The sequence below is a fragment of the Lynx canadensis genome, chromosome B3, assembly GCF_007474595.2.
Source record: "Lynx canadensis isolate LIC74 chromosome B3, mLynCan4.pri.v2, whole genome shotgun sequence".
NCBI classification, from domain to species: domain Eukaryota; kingdom Metazoa; phylum Chordata; class Mammalia; order Carnivora; family Felidae; genus Lynx; species Lynx canadensis.
Genome location: NC_044308.2, coordinates 54,759,493 through 54,783,817, shown reverse-complemented (window position 1 = coordinate 54,783,817; position 24,325 = coordinate 54,759,493). Strand labels below are relative to the sequence as shown.

The window sequence follows — 24,325 nt, the reverse complement described above, 5'->3', positions numbered from 1 at the left end:
ATGACATCTGTGTTTGCCATCCTTTGATCTTGTCAGCATATCTCCAGAGGTGATATCAAACATGTTTGAGGCCCTTCATGAAGGTGGCTTCATGCAGTTCATCCTGATGACCCCTCCTAGTCCTGACATGACAGGACCTAGGATAACCAAGATGATCCTACCACCACATTTAGCGAAAGTGCCAACATGAAAGTAGTTTTACCCCCAAACCTTTTTTAAATTAAACTTTTTATTTTGGAAAAATTGCACATTCACATGCAGTTTTAAGAAACAATACAGGGAGATCTTTAAGCTTTATCCAGTTTGCACCCATAATAACATCTTTTTCAAAACTATAATACATTATCACAACCACAATATCCACATTGATACAGTCAAAAATCAAAAAACAATTACATCACACAAGGATTCCTCATGTTGCCCTTTTATAACCGTACCCACTTTCCTCCCCACACTTGCTCCCTCCTTAATACCTAACCTATTCTTCATTTCCATAATTTTATCATTTCAAGAAGGTTACATAAATGCAGTCCTTACCTAAAGGACTATAGTACGTAACATTTTGGGATCAGCTTTTTTTGCTCTGCATAATTCTCTGGAGATTCAGCCCAGTTGTATGCATCAGCAGGTTATTCCTTTTCATTGCTGACTAGTGTTTCATGGTATGCCTGTACTACAGTTTGTTTATCCATTCACCCATTGAAGGAACATCTGGGATGTTGCCAGTTTTAGGTTATTACAAACAAAGCTACTCTAAAAATTTCTGTCCCAGTTTTTGTATAAACGTAAGTTTTCATTTTTCTCTGTGATCTAAGCCCAGCAGAATTACTGGGTTGAATGTTAGCTGCACGTTTAGTTTCTTAAATAAGCTACCAAACTGCTTTCCAGAGTGGCTGTACTATTTTACATTTCCACCAGGAATGGATGTGTGACCGACTTCCTCCTCATTGAGCCAGCATTTGGTATTGTCAACATTTTTCATTTATCCATTCAGATACGTGTATAGTAATATCTAATTGTGATTTTAATTTGCATTTCCTTACTGGCTAATGATTTTTTTTAATGTTTTATTATTTATTCTTGAGAGACAGAGAGACAGCGTGAATGGGGGAGGGGCAGTGAGAGGGAGACAGAATCTGAAGCGGGCTCCAGGCTCCCAGCTGTCAGCACAGAACTCGAAGTGGGGCTCAAGCTCATGAACCATGAGATCATGACCCAAGCTGAAGTCGGACGCTCAAGCAACTGAGCCACCCAGGTGCCCCAATTTTTTTTAAAGTTTACCTATTTGAGAGAGAGTGTGTATGTGTGTGTGTGTGTGCACACGCAAGGGGAAGAGAGAAAGGGAGACAAAATCCCAAGCAAGCTCCTCTGTGCTGTCAGTGCAGAGCCTGACACAGAACTTGATCTCACGAACCGTGAGCTAATGATTTTGACCTGACTGGCTAATGATTTTGAACACATTTCGTGTGCTTGCTTGCCATCTGTGTATCTTCAGTGAATTGTCTGTTTGCGTTTTTTGTCCACTTTCCAATGAGATGTTTTTACTGTTGAGTTTTGAGGGCTTTTTTTTTTTTAATACATTCTAGATACTAGCCCTCTGTCGGATAAGTGGTTTGCAAATATTTTTTCCCAGTCTATAGTTTGCCCTTTATCTTCTTTACAGAGTCTTTCACAGAATAAAAATTTATTATTTTGATAAAATACAATGTACTCATTTTTCCTTTAATGGATCATATCAAGTCTAAAAACTCTTTGCCTGGCCCTATATCCTAAAGATTTTCTCCTGTGCTTTTCTTTCCTAAAAGTCTCATAGTTTTACATTTGATGTTTAAATCCATAATCCATTTGAATTAATGTTTATGTGAAGTGTGAGATTTGTTCTCTTGCCTACAGATGTCCAATTACTTCAATACCATTTGTTGAAAAGGCTCTTTCTTCCGTTCAGTATAATGTCCCCAGCCTCCTCACTGTGGGGTCACCAGGGCTGTGGGAGTCCCTCCACTGGAGGCCACACCTCCTAAAAGGCAGTCTTTCCACAGCTCGCTCTCTCCAGATTCTGTTACTGTGCTCTCCACTTACCCATTCGCTGGCCCCAGGGCACCTCATTCTCCCTGGTGGTTTCCCCATACTCTGCCCACACCTTTGTAAATAGTCCCTTTATTCAACTCTCCTCCAATTACCCAATTTAAGTGAGCCATCTGTTTCCGGTTAGGATCAGGATCCTGCAAATAAATTTTCCACATCCCAAACATCAGACATAAATACCGTGAATTGTCACAAAGAAATAATCATTTATTTTTTTTTGAAAAGTTGTTTACAGGTATTTTATAGGCAAATGGATTTCCACTTTAAAACAGATGAAGATAAATGTGTGTCATTAAAATAGCATGCAATCAAACATTTCTTCTGCTGTTTCATTCTGGTTTAACTGTGTCTGTGGTACTTGGTAAGTGCATTATTTGCTTATCTAACTACTATAACATTACAGTCAAACACGGATTTTCCATGTACTGGTGCCTCATGTACCAGTGCCCATGTGCTACTCACATCATTTATACTCTTGGCATCTATTTGTATCAGAAACTTTTTCTTGTGACCCAGTTAACACTCTTTTCAAACAGACTGAGACCACAACCCTGCTCTGTCTCTGAAAGGTGACTGGATCACCCATAAATTTCTATGATCTACACTCATGCTAACCCCCTTTGTGAGGATGGACAATCAAGAACCAAGGTATATGGAAAACTGATGAAAGAGACATTATTTTCTAGTTGTATAAAAGGAAACAAACCTACCTATGCAATCAGTGGCAGTAGAAGTAGAATAAAATCATAAACCTTTACAGAAAAATATTAGAGTTCAGTGCACTTGGTTTCTGATGATTTCTACCCAAAAAAATTTTCTTGTATTTTATTTAAAACTCAGCAAATATATCGCAATTACAAAGGTTAAGTTGTATCTACAGAGCCAAAATGAAGTGGGGTTAAGGCAACGGTCCAGATTACTCGGGCTAAAAAAACCACGCCAAAGTCATGGCCAAACCATTATATGCAAAGGTGACTAAAAGACTGAAGTAGTTTTCTTCTACTCCAAACAACCAAATCCACTTCTACCATCATCCTGATAGCACTCTAAAGGTTCAATGTCTTTGACTAAAGGCTTGGGGTCTCTGCTACCTAAATGTTGATTTCAGTTGTGCCATTTGTTCTGGGAGTACAGATGCAGGCTAAAGGAAAAAGCTCAAGCTTTCGTCTTAATGACACAAACTGATTATCAACACTGACCCCTAATAAATGGAAAATTTGCTTCTTATAGACTTATGTTACAGCTGAGATAGACTTCTAAATTCACCTAGCCCAATTCCCTTATTTCATAGACAAGGAAATGGGCGTCCAGATAGGTTTAGCAGCTCACTCACAGTCACATAGAGAAAACTGTCCAGCACTTTTCTCTACACAACACTTAATTATACCCTCAGATCACCAGTGTACTTACATGTGGCAAACCCTTCCAACTGCTTCATTCAATATGTCTTCTCCCTTCTGCATTTTGTCTGATCATATCTAGAAAAGATGCTAAGGATACATGTAGATTCAGTCATAGCCAATCAAGAGGATATTTCTCCATACTTTCAAATAGAGTCAATACTTTAATAAGAATGAAACCAATTTGGATATTGAATATGAAGAACACTGGTTTGTCTGCCGTATTTTAAATCCATGCACGCATGAGCTTCCTTTGTGGGAGGGGAAGGGGAAGGAAAGGGGGAGAACCACGATGGAATCAGAAATGACTGATAGATTTGGGTTCTTCAGCTTGCTCTGTGCTGCATACAAAGTGTCCAAATAGCAAAGACTGAGAAATACTAGGCCAAAGAATTTAGGCCCCAACCCTTGGCTAGTAAATGAGACAGGCCAATGAAACAGACCAATGCTTTCAGTGGCTTTTGTTTTGATTCCACCGGCATAGACACCATCCAAATTCAATGTCAAATTTATTTGATCATTGTAGTGAAAGTGCTACTAAACAGAAAATCTGATAAAGTCAATAACTATCAAGCAAATTGCGTCTTATTTTTGTAACAAGGAAAAACTTTTTTTTTTGGCAAATAGTTCTATAGTTATAGAATATGAAGACACTTAGAACTAATCTCCCCAATATGAAAATGTCCCCAAATTATCAAGTTGAAAGGCACATACCACTGCCCCAGCAGTTCATCCAGGTAGTCTCTAGCATGGGAAATTTTAATTGTGCTTTTAGCTTGCTATCGATGCAATATGGCCTTAAAAAGTGACATCCGTGCATATAATTTCTTCTCAGACGGACCAATCCTCTTCCCCTTTTCTGATTTTCACTTTCTGAAGATCGATCTGTGTTAGTTCTTTATCATATAAAGGACATAGTCCATGATGCTCTTGGGAAAATGTAGTTCACAGATTGTGCTCTATTTTATCTATCAACCAAGTTTGGATTATCTTTGTATCCTAACACAAAATGAACTTTCTTGAAATATCAGTGTGATGGTACTTCCATATTGTCATTTGTTGGAATGCAGAAGTCCTGGATTATTATCTTTTCTCACTGGCTGTTTAAGGCTTACTTCACTTCCAGAAGAGATGATTGGCAAACTATTATCCATGTGGTATCTGATAAGGTGGCCAACATTATCAAACACATGATCCTTGGTCCTTACCTTGAAAAGGAAGCACAAAGTCCTTAGGTTAAATGATAATAGCTTCCCTAAAAGATGTAAACAATCAGGAGGAAAAACAGACATATCCTTGAATGAGATACTTGGGCTGAATGAAAAAAAGAAAAAAAGGAAAGGTACTTTCCAACTTTATATCCCTTAGTAAACAATTTTCTCATTCCTCATTACCTTTTTAAAGCAATTTTCTGTCCCAGTCAGAAAAATGGTAAACATTTGTCACACAGTTCAAATTTACAACCAACCTGTTTGCCACGTTACTGTTTGATATATTCTATCATGTCACCATTCCTATAAATATTTAACTGTATACACAAGCATGAATCCAAGGATTACAATTTTGACCCAGCAAGCAGACTGCTTCCAAAATATCTTGTGTCTGTAGGAAGCAGGCCCTTCTGGAGAAGTCCTGCCTCTCCGTGGAGGCTGAACACAAATCCTGTCTCCTGTAAGAAGCCTCCTCAGACCTTCCCAATAGGTATTCTTATCTCCTTCCTGCATTCTTCATAGTAGCTGGTTCATAAATATTTGCTACATGGAACTTCTCGTCTGCATGCCAAAGCAACTCAGTTTCCCAATGCTTGCCTTCTCCCGAGGACTTTCCTCTCCAGTATTACTGTATCCTCACCCTGTGCATGGGCAGAAGATAATACTCTCCATCATGACTCCATGGGCCATAATACAGTTCTGTTTGGAAGGTGGCTGGGAACTGTCAGGGAGTGGGAAGGCATGAGGTCAGAGAACACCTTGTTATGTGATTCTGCTACTTCTCTACAAGGGATTTTTTATTTCTGCTTAGATATTGATTTTCAGTGTATTAAAAAAATACACACTTATTGGAATAATTGACCTCATTTGAATATGATTATGAATTAGATACTGGTAATGTATCAATGTTTAAATTTCTTGATTTTGATCACTGTACTGTCTATGTAAGAGAATATCCCTGTTCATAGGGAACACACACTCAAGGATCAGGAGAAAAAGGGCACAACGTTTACAATTTACTGATCAAACCAAGACTTGGAAACATTTTTATATCCTTCATCTCAACCCCAACCCACGTCACATGAGCTGATCAGTTCTGCCAGTCTGTGTTGTTAATTCCAGTTCACTGTGCTCTCCTCTCTTTGTTTCTCCCTCCTCCATTCTGGTTCAGACTTTCACTAGTTTTTACCTCAGATCCCCTAATTACATTCTTCTCTAATCAATCCTGTATACAAATGTCAAATTAATCTTCCAGTACAGGGGTGGGACACCTGCGTGGTTAGGTCAGTTAAGCCTCTGGCTCTTGGTTTCGGCTCAGGTCATGATCTCATGGTTCACAAGTTCAAGCCCCACATTGAGCTCTGCGAATGATAGTGTGGAGCCTACTTAGGATCCTCTCTCTCTCCCTCTCTCTGCCCCTCCCACGTGTGCTCTCTCAAAATACATAAACTTAAAAAAAAAAAAACAACTTCCAGTGCAGGGATTATAAACTATCTACTCTCTAGCCAAACATACCAGGAGCTGTTTTAGTTAGCTGGGGGGGGGGGGGGGGGGGGGGAGGGGGTAAGGCAGAGATGCCCAATAAAGAGTTTTTAAGTATTTTGAATCAAAAATGGGGAGATTTCCTATAAAAATTTAGTTTTGTGGTTTATTTGGGAAAATTAAATCTGGCTACACTGGGCCCTTCCTCCAAATGGCAGCAACTGACTGAGGCTGAGTGTGACGGTCCCCCTTACACAGGACATGTGCTTCCCAGTTAGTTCATCACAGTCCACCACACTCTATGTTCATTCCACCATTCGCCCAGCTTTACACACTTATGATACAGGCCAGGCCCTGCAAACATTTGCTGCTGTGACCCCAATCACACTTCTGTGTGTGTGTGTGTGTGTGTGTGTGTGTGTGTGTGTGTGTGTGTGGAGAGAGAGAGAGAGACAGAGAGAGAACAAAACCATAACATGAGATCTACCCCACAATTTTTTTTAATTTTTTAAAATGTTTTATTTATTTTTGAGAGAGAGAGAGACACAGCATGAGCAGGGGAGGGGCAGAGAGAAAGGGAATCCGAAGCAGGCTCCAGGCTCTGAGCTGTCAGCACAGAGCCTGACGCAGGGCTCGAACTCATGAACTGTGAGATCATGACGTGAGCCAAAGTTGGACACTTAATCACCCAGGGGCCCCAACTTCACGAACAAAATTTTAAGTGTACAATATAGTAAACTCTAAGCACAATGTTGTACAGCAGGTCACTAGAACTTTTTCATCTTACATGACTGAAACCTACACCCAGTAAACAACAACAACCCATTGCCTCTGCCTCACCAGGCCCTGGCAACTACCGTTCTACTTTCTAAGAGTTTTCACTACCTTAGATATTTCATGTAAGTGGAATCACGCATTATTTGTTGTTCAGTGACTGGCTTGTTTCAATCAGAAGGATGTTCTCCAGGTTCATTCATGTTTGTAGTATGTGACAGACTCTGTCATCTTCTGTACGGCTGGATAGCATTCCATATATATAACTTGTTTCCACTTCTTGGCTATTATGAATAATGTTGCAGTGAACATGGAGGTGCAAATGTCTCCTTAAGATCTGGATTTCAATTCTTTTGGGATAAATACCTATCCAATAAATATGGATCATATGCGAATTCCATTTTTAATTTTTTGAGGAAACTCCGTACCATTTTCTACAACAGCTACACCATTTTACATTCCCACCAATAGGACACAGAGGTTACAATTTCTGTACACCCTCAACAACACTTGCTATCTTTTTGATTTTTTGTTTTGTTTAATATTTATTTATTTATTTTATTTTTTAACATTTACTTATTTATTTATTTATTTATTTAGAGAGAAAGAGCATGCACATGTATGAGTAGGGGAGGGGCAAAAAGAGAGGAAGAGAGAGAATTCCAAACAGACTCCACATAGAGCCCGATGTGGGGCTCCATCTCATGAACCATGAGATCCTGACCTGAGCCCAAATCAAGAGCTGGACTCATAACTGACTGAGCCACCCAGGTGCTCCTGTTTGTTATTTATTATGGCCATCCTGATAGGTGTGAGGTGATATCTTACTGTGAATTTGCATTTCCCTGATGATTATTGTTGTTGAGCATCTTTTCAAATACCTGCTGGCCATTTGTATGTCTTCTTTGGGAACGTGACTATTCAAGTCATCTGTCCATTTTTTAATCAGATTATTTGTCTTTTTGCTACTGAGTTCAAAATTTCATCATATGTTTTGAAAATTAACCCCTTATCAGATATATGGTTTGAAAATATTTTCTCCCATTCTGATTGTTCTTCGCTCTGTTGATTGTTTCCTTTGCTATGCAGGATTTTTTTAGTTGTATGTAGTCTCACTTGTCTATTTTTGCATTTGTTTGTATTTTTCAGTGTTATATCCAAGAAATCATTGCCAAGAACAAAATCATGAAGTTTTTCCTTATGTTTTCTCCTAGGGGTTTTATAGTTTCAGATATTACATATAAGTCTTTTATCTATTTTGAGTTAATTTTTCTGTGTGGTGTAAGATAAAGGTCCAATTTTATTCTTCTTCGGGTGGATATTGTTTTCCCAAAACCATTTGCTGAAAGAGTATTCTTTCCCCATTGTGAATTCCTGGCAACCTTTGCAAAGATCATTTGATCATACATAAATAGGTTTATCTCTGGGTTCCCTATTCTGTTCCATCTATATATCTCTCTTTATTCCAGTACTATATTGGTTTGATTACTCTAGCTTTGAAACCATAAGTGTAATGTCTCCATCTTTGTTCTTCTTTCTCAAGATTGGCTATTTTGGGTTCTCTGTGGTTCTGAGTGAATATTAAGATCGTACTTCTATTTCTGTAAAAACTGCTATTAGAATTTTGATGGAAACTGCATTGAATCTGTAGATTACTGTGGGTAGTAATGACATTTTAACAACATGAAATCTTCTTATCAATGAACATGAGATGTCTTTTCATTTGTGTCTTCTTTAATTTCTCTCAGCAATGTTTTGAAGTTTTCAGTGCATACGTCTTTTGCCTCCTTGGTTATGTTTATTCTTAAGTATTTTACTCTTTTTGATGGTATTGTAAATGAGATTATTTTCTTAATTTCCTTTTCAGGGTGTTATTATTATTTACACATGCAACTGATGTTTGTATGTTCGTTTTCTATTCTGCAATGCTACCACACTTGTTGATTAGTCATAACAGGATTTTTGTGGAATATTTAGGATTTTCTACATATAAGATTCTATCACCTGTGAAGCAATTATTTTACTTCTTCCTTTCCAATTTGGATGCCTTTTATTTCTTTTTTCTTCCCTAATTTCTCTGGCTAGTACTTCCAGTACTATGTTGGTTGTAGTACTTCACCACTAAAAGTGGTGAGAGGAAAAGATTTCTGTTTTTTATGTGGGGTATGATATTAGCTGTAGGCTTTACATATATGGCTTTTATTATGCTGAGGTCATTTCTTTCTACTCCTAGTTTGTTGAGTGTTGTTTTGAGTTTTTTTAATCATGAAAGGGTGTTGAATTTTATCAAATGCTTTTTGTTCATCTATTGGGATGATCATATGATTTTTATTCTTCATTTATTAATGTGGTGTGCCATATTGATTGATGTCCTTTGTTGAACCTTCCTGGCAATCCAGGGATATATCTTACTTGGTCATGGTGTATGATATTTTAGTGAACTACTGAACTTTGTTTGCTAGCATTTAGTTAAAGATTTTTATATATATGTTCATTAGGCATATTGGCCTGTTTTCTCTTCTTGTAGTATCTTTTTCTGGGTTTGGTACATGGGTAAGGTAGGCTTCATAAAATGAGTTTGTAAGTATTTTGTCCTCTTCAGTTTTGGGGGGTGGGGAAAGCTTAATAAGCATTGGCATTCATTCTTCTTTAAATGTTTGAAAGAATTTACCAGTGAAACCATCTGGTCCTGGGCTTTTTTTTTTTTTTTTTTTTTTTTTTTAATGAACAGTTTTTGATTAGTGATTCAGTCTCCTTACTAGTAATTCATCTGTTCAGATTTTCTATTTCTTCATGAAGAAATCTTGGTAGGTTGCATATTTTTTAGGAATTTATCCCTTTCTTCTGGGTTATCCAATTTGTTGGCATATAATTGTTCTTAATTTCTAATAATCATTTAATCTCTGTGGCATCAGTTGTAATGTCTCCTCTTTCATTTCTGATTTTATTTATTTGCGTCTTCTCTCTTCTTAGCCAACCTAGCTAAAGGTTTGTCAGTTTTGTTCATCTTTTCAAAACACCAACTTGTAGTTTTGTGGATTTTTCCTATTATTTTTCTATTCTCTTTCACTTATTTCTGCTCTAATCTGAATTATTTCCTTTCTTCTGCTACTTTTGGGTTTAGTTTGTTCTTTTTGTAGTTCCTTGAGGTGTTAGAATGTTTATTAGAAAGCTTTCTTTTTTTTTTTTCCAGTGTAGGCATTTATCACCATCAACTTTCTTCCTATTGCTTTCACTGTGTTTCATAGATCCAGTATGTTTTTCATTTCCATTTGTTTGCAAATATTTTCTAATTTCCCTTTAATTTTTTCTTTGACACTGCTGTTCAATAGTGTATTAATTCTGCATATTTGTGAATTTTCCAGTTCTCTTTCTGCCATTAACTTCTAGTTTCATTCCAGTGTGATCAGAAAAGATACTTGGTATAATTCATTCTTCTTTAATTTCCTAATGCTTGTTTTGTGACCTAACATGTGATCCATCTTAGTATTTGTGATCTAACAGGTGAATGTTCTGAGTATGCTTGAAAAGAATGTGTATTCTGCTGCTGTTGGGAGGAATGCTCTGCATATGTCTGTTAGATCCATTTGGTCTATAGTGTTGTTCAAGTACTTCTGACTGCAGGTTCTATCTATTGTCAAAAGTGGGGCACTGAAACCTCCCACTATTATTGTATTACTATTTCTCCCTTCAGTTCTGTCAACGTTTGTATCATATATTTGGGTACTCTGATGTTGAGTGCATATACATTTATAATTGTCATATCTTTCTGGTGAATTGATCTCTGCTCAGGTCATGATCTTGGGGTTCGTGAGTTTGAGCCCCACGTCAGGCTCTGTGCTGACAGCTCAGAGCCTGGAGCCTGCTTTGAATTCTGTGTCTCCTTCTCTCTCTGCCCCTCCCCCACTCTCTCTCTCTTTCTCTCTCTCAAAAATGAATACACATTTTAAAAACGTAATAAATAAAATAAAGTGAGTCTCTTCTAGACAGCATAGAGTTGGATCTTGCTTTATATCCATTCAGCTAGTCTATATTTTTTGACTGGGGAGCTTAATCCATTTACATTTGAACTAATTATTAATAAGGAAGGACTATTACCATTTTGTTAACTGTCTTTTGCCCAGGATTGTTTCTGTCTACAGGCATCCTCTGCCCAGCCATACATCTTTTATCGACTTAATATCATTCTTCTGCTCTGTCTGTTCCTGTGCTTCCTTTCCTATTCTCCAAATGTACCCCTTTAAAAAATTTTCTGTCCTTCAAGGTTCACCTTACATGTCAGACCCTGCAAGAAGCCTTTTCAGTGTGCCTCAAAGACAGTATTCCTCTATGCTGAGAAATACCATAATACTTTGGTTGAACCATTCTTATGTCATTCACACTTGTGTTATAATTATTTAAGTATCTGTTTTATGAAATTATAAGCGCCCTGAGAGCAAGGACAATGTGTGTAACACTGAGCAACAGTCAACTGTGAATCTTTGTACTTCCATGTAGTAGGTATTCATTTAATTCACTAGATTGAACTGAGAAGAGTGGAAAGAGCTGTCCTCTACCTGAACCTCCAGGATGGCTCCCTCTCAAACCCCTCCACTGGCCTCTAGTTAACACTTCCTGCTCCAACTGGAGGGTTCAAGAAAAAGGAAACCCTTAGCCTTATCATGCTTCAATATCAGGTTTGGGATCAATCATTCAGAGTAACCTTAGTTACAACAACCTGTGAAAAACATAAGAGGTCAATGATACCTTGCCTTCAGGATCCACCAGGAGAAGATGCTTTGCCTGGCCTCCCTGAAGTCCACTTAGCACATACTGACCAGGAGATGTTGCACTTTCTCGAACCAAAAAGTCCCCATCCTTTACCAAGAGGCTCTCTGCTGCCTTCCTGCTCAGCTTGCCATGGTAGCAGTCTTCATTCCGCAGCTGCTGCTTAATGTGTGGCAAAGAATGTGAGCTGGCAGGCTGGGCCGTGGCACCTGGCTGAACAGTTTCTGGTGCTTCTACAGTCAAAACACAAACAGAGGCATCACCAAGCTACCTCCTCCTTCATTCATTCATTCATTCATTCATTCAGCAAATATAACCTGAGGCCCTACTGTGTGTCATGCACTGTTTAAATAATGCTGCTTCTAGAACAAATGGAGTTTTTGTTTCCAGAACTTCCCACAGGCTTTAATTTAATGGTAGGACCAAACATTGCCTTTGGCTTCTGTTGGCAGGAAAGACTTGACCAGGTGCAGGAGTTTTCCTTTCAGATGAGAAATGGGACTGACCTGCGAGAATTGCTTTCATAACTGCAGAGAGAGGCACTCTATGTCCCAGGGGCTGTATGTTAAAGAAAAAAGAGGCTTACGCAGTACCTGGATCAAAGATAACTTTGAACACATTCCCAAACTCTTTGAAAATGCCTATGGTAACTTTGGATTATGCCCACTTTTTAGTATTTAGCTTTTTATTTTTTAAACCAAATTACTAATGTGCTTCAGAGATACCTCTGACCAAAAACTTCAAAGCTATGCTGAACCTCACAGCATTCCTATTAAATGACCACTCTGGTGTTTGTGTCACTCACCTGCGTGGATAAAGCACAGTTAATCAGGTAAAATAAGGCAAAGCATCAAGGAGGCCATGGTCTGATGCAGTTCCCCAATGTTCTGCAGAACAAATACTCTCTAGAGTTGAGGGCAGAGGGGATGAAAAGGTATATGCGGGTGGCATGTAATAGTGTTTTGATACTCATGGTAATAATAATTATTATGCAGTCCTCATTTATCATATATGATAGGCAGCGCTCAGTGCTCTACACATATCTTGTTCGGTTCTCAAAACTAGACAGGCAAGGAAATGGATCTTTAAAAAGACCACATGAATTACTCAAAGTCACATTGCTAGTATGTTGTAAATCTGGGGTTTGAAATGACATCTATTTGACTCCAAAGCCCAGGTTCTTAATCACCACAGTCTAAAACCCTTGCCTTAAAAGTGAAAATCTTTCCATTATCAAAAGTGGTCTAGCCAACTCTACTTCTGCAGTACCTACAATGGTCCCAAGTAAAGAGCAAGCCTGGGGTGCCTGGATGACTCAGCCGGTTAAGCATCTGACTTCAGCTTAGGTCATGATCTCATGGTTTGTGGGTTTGAGGCCCCCATTGGACTCTGTGCTGACAGCTCAGAGTCTGGAGCCTGCTTCAGATTCTGTGTCTTCCTTGCTCTGCCCTTCCCCTGCTCACACTGTCTCTCTGTCTCTCTCAAAAATAAATAAACATTAAAAAAAATACCAAGGCTATCAGGATGATATACAGCATCTCCAGAAGTAATAAAAATTCTTAGGTCTGAATCCAGGTAAAAGTTGTATGGTTTACATGGCAAATTTACTAGGAAAATAACTGCAGAAATCAGACTTTGTCTATTTAAATGCAAAGGATCTTTTGCATAGAAGCCAAACTTCATCTTTATAAATGCAGAAGTGTGTTTCCATGTCCTTATGCAAGGGTCTTGCAAATGAGAAATCCTCTTAACTCTAAGTTCTACAACTTACACGTGACAATCTCATGAAGTCATTGATACAGGCAACCAGTCCCTGCAGACATAACCCAATTCTCCTGTTAATATGTTATAGTTTTGTCGCTACTTAAGAACTCCTCTCTGCATAGCACAATTATGATGCAGCATTCACAAATGTGTCTTTTTGAAAATATCTTGAGTCTGTATTTAATGGCTGAAAATATTCTCCTCCACAATCAGGTCTATCCATTGTTGCCAGAAAAAGGCTGAAAAAACGTGTCCAGATTTGATAAATAATAAATGAAGTTGGCCTTAGTCCTGCTTGCTTTGAGGCATAATAGAGAACTCTGATAAGTAGTTGCATGTGTGTTTGTGTATGTGAGAGGGAAAGTGTTTGTGTGAGTGGAAGAGAGATACATGCATGCGTGTGTGGGGGCACACATCTTAATGCATGATGACTTTCAGTTTATTCTGAGATAAGGGTGGAGAGCTTTTGGACAAGGACAAAACAAAAGAAAAACAGACATGATATCATCTTGAAAAGAGGCAACAGATCATGGGCCAGCCTGAGGATATGGACAATATTTTCCTAACACAGTTTCCCAGATTAGCACCAGAATAGCACACACTGTGCTGGGACATTTCAATCATCTAAAAATTTGCTGAAAATCTACTTTTCCTAAAACTAGAATATCTGAAATATTTTTTTTAATTTGTTTTAATTTTAAAAGTTGTGCATGCTACTTGTTTTTAAAATCTGGGAAACAGAGAAACAAAGAAAAATAATCACCTGTGGTCCCACCACCAAATACAACTACTCTTTAACATTGTGGCACATTACCTATTAGCAACTCCTTTCTCACATAATGTTGACTTTGAGAAAGATAATCATAATTTAAATCTAGTTATTTACATAAAATTCCCATAGAAAATTTAGTAAGTTATTGACTTGATATAATTAATAACATATTTTCTCAGAAGTAGTGAAGATCAAGGATGCAACATGATTATGGCCACTCTACATTTAAGTGAGACCTAAAAAGAAAAAAGTGATAGGAATCATAGAAGAAAGCAATCATGTCATCTTGCAGTTCCCATAGCAACTGAAAACATATTTTTCACAATCAGAAATTTGGGAAAGCCCAAGACAGATATGAATATCCACACCCATAAGTATCTGATGGGCAAAACCTCAGACAGGGAGCCTAGGGCTTAAGGAAGAGAAAAATATCTGACAAGCAAAATCAAATTAAACAATTGCACGTAATCCCAGTGATAAAGAATAAGACATTTAAAGAAACCAATGTGAACTGTGAAGACAGCATACTGATGCATTCAATTTTTAAGTAGCACATGTGACTGGGTATTTCGGGGTAGAAATGATTATTATATTAACAAAGGGCTGAAAAAATAGATGCCCATCAATAAGGGGATGATTATATAAACTATGATATACTCATATAATACAATACTATAAAACAATTGAAAATAACAAAGATTTGTTCATCCAACATAGGAGGACATAAATATGTAAAGCAAATATTAACAGACTTGAAGGGAGAAATAGACAGCAATACAGTAGTAGTAGGGGACTTCAATACCCATTTTCAACAATAGATAGATCATCCAGATCGAAAATCAGTAAGGAAACTTTCGACCTCAAAGTACACATTAGACCAGATTGACTCAACAGACAGTGACAGAACATTTCACCCAAAAGCAATAGACTATATACATTCTTCTCCAGTGGACATGGGACATTCTCCAGGATAGATCATATGTTAGGCCACAAACAAGTCATAATACATTTTTTAAAAATGAAATCATATCAAGCATCTTTTCTGACCACACTGATATGAGAAATCAATTACAAGAAAACTAGGTAATTCACTAATATGTGGAGTTAAACAGCATGTCACTAAACAACAAACGGGTCAAAGAGTAAATAAAAAAGTAAATCATAAAATATCCTGAGACAAATGAAAATGAAAAAAACCTATGAGATCCTAGCAGAGGCAGTTTTAAGAGGGAAGTTCATCGCAATTAATACCTCCATTAAGAAAACAGGGGTACCTGGGTGCTCAGTCAATTAAGCACAGAATTCTTGATTTGGGCTCAGGTCATGACCTCACAGGTTCCTGAGATTGAGCCCCAAGTCTGGCTCTGTGCAGACAATGCGAAGCCTGCTTAGGATTCTCTCTTTCTTCTCTCTCCCTCTCTCTCTCTGCCCTCCCCTGCCACTTGCGTGCATGCACATGTGCTCTCTCTCTCTTTCTCTTTCTCTTAAAATAAATAAACTTAAAGGGGTGCCTGGGTGACCCAGTTGCTTAAGTGTCCGACTCTTGATTTCAGCCCAGGTCATGATCTCACAGTTCATGAGTTTGAGCCCCGAGTCGGACTCCGCACTGACAGTGTGGAGCCTGCTCAGGATTCTCTCTCTCTTCTTCTCTCTCTCTCTGCCCATCCCCTACTTGCACATACTCTCTCTCAAAATAAACTTAAAAAAAATTAGATAGTATCAATACTAGTAATTCCCTTCTGCCAAGTTTGATGAAAATAAAGATTGTGTTGAGCTTTTCCTACACAGTGTGATAGGATTAATTGGGGAGCCCAGAAGGCATGCTTGGGAGATACTACACTCATGCCTCAAGATTTGTTTTTGTTTGTTTTATTTTGTTTTACTGAACTAATCAGTAAGCTTTTGACTGGAAAAGGGAAGCTAAGTATGCCTAAGTAAGGAAAGAAATATCAGGAAACATTAAGGAGGAAAGGTTAAAAGGTATATTTCAGATATTTTGCAGAAATTTATGTATAAGGTTATCCCTACTCTATCTTATTTCATTTTATTAAATCAACATTATTTATACTTTTAGAGTTGGAATTAATTTTTTTGGAGAGAACAATTGCATCAGGGGGGCCAGGAGGGCTATGGTACACTATATCCTAATAGGAAATAAAGACTGAAGAAGTACCTGAAGCCTTTATTTAAACATGTTCCCTCCAAGTCCGGGAGAGGCAAAAGGATGACAAAAAGGCTGAAATCAGTAAAAATGCATTTTGACATTAAAATTTTGGACAAAGCTGGCCTTATTTACTTTCAACTAATGACAGGAATGTTAATATACATTGATTTTACTTTTTCATATTATTGAGTTGTCCATGACAAAAGACAAAGGTTCTTTGTTTACATTATAAAGATTTTTTCCTGCTATGCTGTGCCTTTTATTCCCATGATGTATTCATTCCATAACTGGAAGCCTGTTTCTCCCACTCCCTTTCACCCATTTTGCCCAACTCTCTTCTCACATCCCCTCTGGCAACCATCAGTTTGCTCTCTGTATTTATAGGTCTGATTCTGCTTTTTGTTTCTTTATTCATTTCCTTTCCTTATAGAGCCCACATATGAGTGAAATCATATAGTGCTTGTCTTTTTCAGTCTGACTTATTTCTGACTTAGCATAATACCCTCTAGGTCTGTCCATGTTGTTGCAAATGGCATGATCTCATCCTTTTTTATGGCTGAAAAACATTCCATTACACCACACACACACACATGGGCTAGCAAAAGGACTTTCCAAAGGACTGGTTCTCCATCTTTGGAGTGAACCAAATGTGGTTCACCCAAATTTGAACCCAACACACTTTAATATTTTATAAAAAGCATTATTTATTTATTTATTTATTTTTTAGTTGATCGTGGGCTTTTGGTTTGTTTTGCTTTTATTTATTTATGTTACTGTGTATGCATTTACCCCTGGAAGCAATTTAGCAGGAAAATGGTATCTGTCTTATTGCATTTAACTCACAGTATATGGCTAAAGAAAGAAGCCATCTTATTTTAGTGTTCCATAGTGACTTACCAAGGAGTTTCGAAATGAATAAAATTAAAACCATCACTCAACAGAGCCAAATAATGGTCACTGTTCCTCACACAAGCCCACAAATTCAAAATTATCTCCTGGCTTTGACCATCCTTCCTTCAGCAAGAGCATGCAGCAAAAACCAAAAGTTGGGACCCAGTTTAAAGTATTTGAAAAGATTATTCAACATCAAAGACCCCAAACCTTGAAATCCATAATATCTCCCAAATTAACTGTGGTACAAGATTGAGGTAAGAAAGAATCCTTTTTGCTCCCTGAAAATGAGACCAAGGAAATAGTCTTCCTGAAAATGAGAGTCAGTATAGTGAGATGAATAGTGGCCCCCCCAAAATGATACATTCAGATCCTGATCCCCAGTCCCTGTGAACGTGGCCTAATTTGGGGAAAGGGTTTTTGCAGATGTAATTAAGTTAAGGATTGCGAGATGGGATCTTCCTGGCTTTAGGGCTCACCTAGAAGAGAAAGGGATTGTCCTAGAAGAGACAGGAGAGAGAGGTTTGAGAATGGAGGTGAAGGCCATGTGAAGACTGAGGCAGAGAACTGATGTGTCCACAAGCCAAGGAACACCAAGAATTGCCAGCCATCAGCAGAAGCTAGGAGAGAGGCATGGAGTGGATCCTCCTCCAGAGCCTCCAGAAGGAACCACCCCAGCTGACGTCTTATTGAGGACCTCTGGCCTCCAGAACTGTGAGAGAATAAATTTTCACTGCTTTAAGACACTCAGTTTGTGGTGGTTTGTTACAGCAGCCACAGGAAACTAATACAGATGGCGAACAGCTACTTACTCTGACGGTGCCACGGGCTCCCCAGGGAGTGAGCTGAGCTTTGATTTGGGGAAGAGCCAAGTGTACTTTGAAGACCCTGTGTATTTATGTAGCAGGGGTCATTGAGGAAATCCACTCGACACGTGTGCTTCATCAATGAGGCATCTCGTTGGCACTGCCCTCCTCTCTCCTGTGCGTTACCTGTAGTGATTAGTTAATGATCAATGGATCACGTTTTTACTTTGTAAACAACACGTAAAATTGTGTTTGAGTCTAGAATTGATAGGAAGGGAAAAGCCACCCTCATCCTATACAGATTTGAATACTGACCTCTAGATTTGACCTGTAAAAACAAGATAAGCACCAGGCTTTGAAGGAAAGCACCATCTCTTTGGCCTCCCAGGCCTTCCCTCCCCATCCCTCTGCTGACCCACTGCTTCAACACCAGACAGGAAACAAATCAGGAAGACCCAGGAGAGGAACAGCCAGAGAAGAAAGGGAGCCAGCTGTCTAGCAAACAGCACAAACTACACACAACACTGCTCAAGGCCGCAGTCCAGGAACCAAGAAAACACACATGCCATACAGAACTTGAATATCTATTATTTAAACTGCTTTTCAAAATAAGATAAAAAGAGAGAGGGAGGCAAACCACCAAACACTCTTAAATACAGAGAAGAAACTAAGGGTTGCTGGAGGAGAGGTGGGTGTGGGGAGGGGCTAAATGGGGGCTGGGCATTAAGGAGGGCACTTGTTGGGATGAGCACTGGGTGTTGTATGTAAGTGAAGAATCACTGGTTCTACTCCTGAAATAATTATTACACTATATGTTAACTAGCTTGGATTTAAATAAAATTTTAAAAATAAAAAATAAATAAGTAAATAAACTGCTTTTCAAAAAACTCATTACATAATTATTAAGAATGGAAAGTCTGTCTCTCCCTATGCCCAAAGTTTTGTTTTGCCAAGCTGAGCCTTGAACCAACTGTTGACATTTATTCTGGCACTTAATGGAAAGAAGAACTCACCCCTCAGGATATCTCCTTTTTCCCTCTTACTCTGTCCCCTCCTCTTCCATTCTATTCCATATACTGTGGCCAAAATGATGTTTTTACAACTGAAAACCTGATAATATTTTTCAGCGGTTTAAAAACCCCTTACCTGCTTCCCATTGCTCTTTGGATACAGATCAAACTCTCCAACAAGCCCCAAGCCCTGGTCCTGGCTACCCAGCTTCCCTTGCACCCCCGTGCTCCTCAGTCACACTGACCTTCCTGGAGGCTAATCTCCACCTCAAGGCCATCTTCTCTGATTGACATGCTTTTCCCTCACCATTCTCCATCACCCTCACCCTTCAGGTACCAGTTGAAACATCTCTTTCTCAACAGAGCTTTCTCTGACCTTCTCAGACTAGATTAAGTCTCTCTGCTTTCCTAGAAGTTTGTTCACCTTTGAAGGCCATATCACAAGAGCAAATAATTCTATTATGTCATTTTGTTTAATACCTGTACTACATCTAGACTGCGTGTTCCATGAAGACAGAGATCCTGCCTCCTAACACATGCTTGCCACATATGACAAAAAATAGTTACTGAATGGATGGATATTAGCACCGTATTTCAGTACCTGGTGCATGAAGTATTTTGTACCATCCAGATGGTTCTGTCCTCAGAAAGCCAGGATAGAATATTTTTGTTTTTCCATTTAAACAGGTACATTTATATTTTTGGCCAGATGTGCTACAAGATCACCACCAGGCTGATCTGAAGTGGTGACACTGACATTCCATTGTCTTACCATAAAACATCAGTTTTTCTATTGTTTCAGTCGTTAAACTCCTGGATGTGGTTCAGAAAGGACCAACTTTATACTGGATTTCACATCATGATGAGCAGTGCTATAATTTTTATAACATAAAATATGGAAACCCAAGGGCACACCAAACAGGGGAAGCCCAGTCAGAAGGCTACAGGCTTACTACCTACTCCTCCTTTCCTCCTGGCCTGTCTGCCAGCTGTTACACATCACCGTGTCCCCTGTCATACCCCTGAGGGAAGAGTGAGATTTCTAAAGAAGGAGGGGTGGTCAGGGCACTTCGTTTCTTTGTTGCATTGTGCAACATATGGCAGTGTCCATTTGCTTGGTTAAGTGGATTTATGAATTATGTTATCTAGTTTAAACTTACGCCCATAAATGGACAAGTGGCTAAAAGATCACCGCAAATATCAAAGATTGAAGGTCATTCTTTTACTCTTATTACAAACTCCTCCTTGGCTGTATTATGAGCTTATAAACAAGAATGATCTAATTAGATAGGAACTTGGCCTCCCAAAAGTTAAAATTATCAGGATTTGAAATGTGGACATACGTCTATTTTCTTTATCAGTAAATGTGCTAAATGTATATTGGACCCTGAGATATTATCTAACAATAGTATTCAGCCACTGTAATTATCAAGGCATTTTAAAAATGTTTATTATCATTAACTCTAACTTTGAAATTTTCTATTTTCATGTGTGTATTAAATTTTTTTTAATTTTTATTTATTTTTTGACGGAGGGAGAGCAAGCGGGGGAGGGGCAGAGAGAGAGGGAGACAGAAATTCAACCAGGCTCTATGCTATCAGTGCAGAGCCTAGTGCAGGGCTCAGACTCATGAACTGTAAGATCATCAACTGAGCCAAAGTCAAGAATCAGATGCTCAATTGACTGAGCCACTCAGGCACCCCTTGCGTATGTTTTATAACACATGCATAACATATTAGCATATGTGTATATAACTTATACATGATTGGTTTATCATTTATTTAGGAGTGCCTGCTCATAAAAATGTACTGAAAGCAGACTATGATCAAAGTGTTGTGGGGCACCTGGGTGGCTCATTTGGTTAAGCCGACCAATCTTGGCTCAGGTCACGATCTCACAGTCTGTGAGTTCGAGCCCTGCGTCAGGCTCTGTACTGACAGCTCAGAGCCTGGAGCCTGCTTCAGATTCTGTGTCTCCTGCTCTCTCTGCCTTTCCCCCACTCGTTCTCTCTCTCTCCCTCTCTCTAAAAAATAAATAAACATTAAAGAAAAACTGTGGTAAGAGGTCTGCTTCAAAATCAACATGGACCTGAGTTCAAATACTTGTGATACTTCTTACTGTTTGTATAGTTTGGGGTAAGTTATTTACCTTCCCTAAGCGTCAGTTTTCGTATCTGTAATATGGGGATGCCTAGCTTAAAATATGGTTGTGAGGACTAAATGAAAGAACGTGGATGAGACACTTACTGAGAATGGTGCCTGCCTTATAGGGATGTAGTAGGGATTCGATAGTTAATATCTGCTCATTTACGTGTGTTCATTGATGCTGGGGCTCTGCACATGGTACTTCTCTCCTGCTGCAATATCCTCCCTCCCCTTTCTGTACCTAACTCCTATTTGTCCTTTAAGATTCCATCTCTTTCAAGAAGCCTCCACGTTAGGGACACATAGGTGGCTCAGTTGGTTAAGCATCTGACTCTTGTTTTTGGCTCAGTTCATGATCTCGTGGTTTGTGAGTTTGAGTCCTGTGTCAGGCTCTGTGCTGACAGTGCAGAGCCTGCTGAGATTCTCTCTTCCTCTCTCTCTGCTCACCCCCTGTGCTCATGTGCACAGGCTCTCTCTTTCTCTCCCTCTGAAAAATAAATAAACAAAAACATTAAAAACAAAAGAAGGGGCACCTGGGTGGCTCAGTCAGTTAAGAATCAGACTTTGGCTCAGGTCACGATCTCATGATTCATGGGTTTGAGCCCCACATCGGGTTCTGTGCTGACAGCTCAGAGCCTGGAGCCTGCTTCAGATTCTGTGTCTCCCTCTCTCGCTGCCTCTCTCCCACTCACACTCTGTCTCTCTCTCCCTCTCTGCCTGTCTCTCTCTCAAAACTATATAAACATTAAGAAAAATTTAAAAAAAAAAAAAGAAGAAGCCTCCCCCTTAGACCTTCCCTCCCCCAGGCCGGGTCAAGGGCTCTCCATACTATAGGTGTCTGTTTACTTGTCTGTCTGTCTTCACCTTGAAACTGCAAATTCCTTGAGTGCTTAAGGAGAGACTAGAACCCATTTATCTGTTGTATACTCTGCATCTTCAATGACTGGTATGAAGTAGGTGCTCATGTTTGTCAGCTGAACAAACAGATACTGAATGTCCACTTGGTCTTCCTTTCTCAGCATATTTGACCCACGTTCTGAGTCAACCTTTAGCACAAGGCACTGACTCGTCTGCCCCTCACAGAGTATGGCATGAACCGACCACATCAGGTTTACCATCCCATATGATTATACAAAAGCATCAATGTCTAAATCCAGTGTCTCTTGAAAACAACCATTCCTCTTTTTTTTTTTAATGCACTATTTCATTTAACTCAGCAATGTTGCCTTAAATTAAAAAAAATTATATATATATATTATATTATATTATATTATATTATATTATATTATATTATATTATATTATATTATATTTCAGTCTATACCCAAAAATCTTTCTTGGCTAAAGTGTGTGGTTGATGAGAGCTTAACCACACATGACAACCATTATGCATTCCAAACTTTCTTTTTGCCAAGTATTACTCTGAGAACCTATCCAAGCTGCCTAAGAGAAGATTTGTGGCAAAAAATAAATACATGCTATACACAGGGTATACACTGTAAGTACCAAAGTTTTTTAAGTACAGGCCCTTAGGGTTTGTGGTAATTTAATGTATTTTTGATTAAAAATATCAATATTTCCATTTGAACTTGGAGGTCTGGGAAACATTATTCTGTTTTACTAATTAATTTTCTCCATAAGGGAATTTAATATTAAGAAATGGTATCTTTTATAAGTCTGGTGATAAATATAATTAACTCCTTGAACAACCAGAAGCCTATTGCAGTATTTATAATATACTGGAATTCAAGTTTTAAATCAGTATTTGAACAAATAAATGTCCTGGGAGGAAAAAGCCAAACCTTATTGAAAATATTTGCATAGGTGTTTCTCAAATGATTATGTCTAAAACTCTAGGAAAAGCCATAAAAATTATGCATTTGCTATTCTGGCAACTGCTATTAAATTGCTCACTGGTCAAGAATTTCAGATCAGTTTTTATTTTTATTATTTTTAGAGAGAGAGTGTGATCAGGGGAGAGGGGTGGGGGGGGCGAGAGAGAGAGGGGGAATCCCCAAGCAGGCTCCACACTCAGCACAGAACCCGACGCAGGGCTCAATCCCTTGACCCTGGGATTATGACCTTAGCTGAAATTGAAGGTCAGATGCTCAACTTACTGAGCCACCCAGGTGTCCCTCAGATCAGTTTTTCAACATATGCCCAAGTAGTCACAGGCAGGCCTCAAGATAGGAACATCTGATTTCTGGGTATCTGTGGATGAATGGACATTGTAGTACTAAAGTCCTTCCTACCACAATAGGAGGAGCCTTGATTGTTGTGGCCTGTGGAGCAAGGGTCAAGTCCTTCAATCCCTCCTAGCATTCTGGGTCCCTGATGGAACTTAGAACCTGCTTTCCTTTTTCTGTTTGTTTGTTTTAAGTTTTTAATGCTTGTTTATTTTTGAGAGAGAGAGAGAGAGAGACATAGAGTGTGAGCAGGGGAGGGGCCAAGAGAGAGGGAGACACAGAATCCGAAGCAGGCTCCAGGGTCTGAGCTGTCAGCACAGAGCCCGATGCAGGGCTCAAACCCATGAACTGCGAGATCATGACCTGAGCCAAAGTCAGCCACTTAACCAACTGAGCCTCCCAAGCGCCCTGGAACCTGCTTTCCTAAGGAAATAAGGTTTTGCTCCATGATTTTCAGGGGAAGAAAGTATGCAGTTGGAGGACTTTTTCAAAACCACAAACACCATCTCTCACCAGCCCAAGATCTTTAAAGGTTCCCAGCTATGAGCTGTTACCTTAGGGCCACCACAAGGAAGGCAGCTCTGTACTGGTTCCAGGCTATCCCACAGTCAGAGTGCAACTGAAGAACAGGCACTTACTATAGAATTTTCTATTGGTGTGTTTGTCATCACAAAATATACATTTAAGCTTCAGTACAGACAAACCAGAACAGTAGAACGTGGTGTACTTATCTAGGAGATAGCCATCATGGCTAAAATTAATTCTGGAATTAATTCTAGAAAAATATGTTCCAGACTCCAAATAAAGGTTTATGAAAAAAGTCTGTTCATAAGTTTGGATTTGCTTATATTGGCTTAGGGCATATAGAAA

The 24,325-nt window shown here is 38.9% G+C and overlaps 1 protein-coding gene across 1 annotated transcript in view; it reads right to left on the bottom strand.

Annotated features, from left to right (window-relative positions):
* Positions 1-2,273: 2,273 nt before the first annotated feature.
* The window catches only part of SHC4 (SHC adaptor protein 4), a 124,580-nt gene continuing 102,528 nt past the window's right edge, over positions 2,274-24,325 (bottom strand). The window contains exons 10-12 of the mRNA XM_030318232.2: positions 18,123-18,302; positions 11,699-11,952; positions 2,274-4,693 (exon numbers count right to left, since the gene is read on the bottom strand). Of these exons, the coding sequence (XP_030174092.1) occupies positions 4,538-4,693; positions 11,699-11,952; positions 18,123-18,302 (590 nt within the window). The 3' untranslated portion in view covers positions 2,274-4,537. The remainder of the gene's footprint in view (positions 4,694-11,698; positions 11,953-18,122; positions 18,303-24,325) is intronic.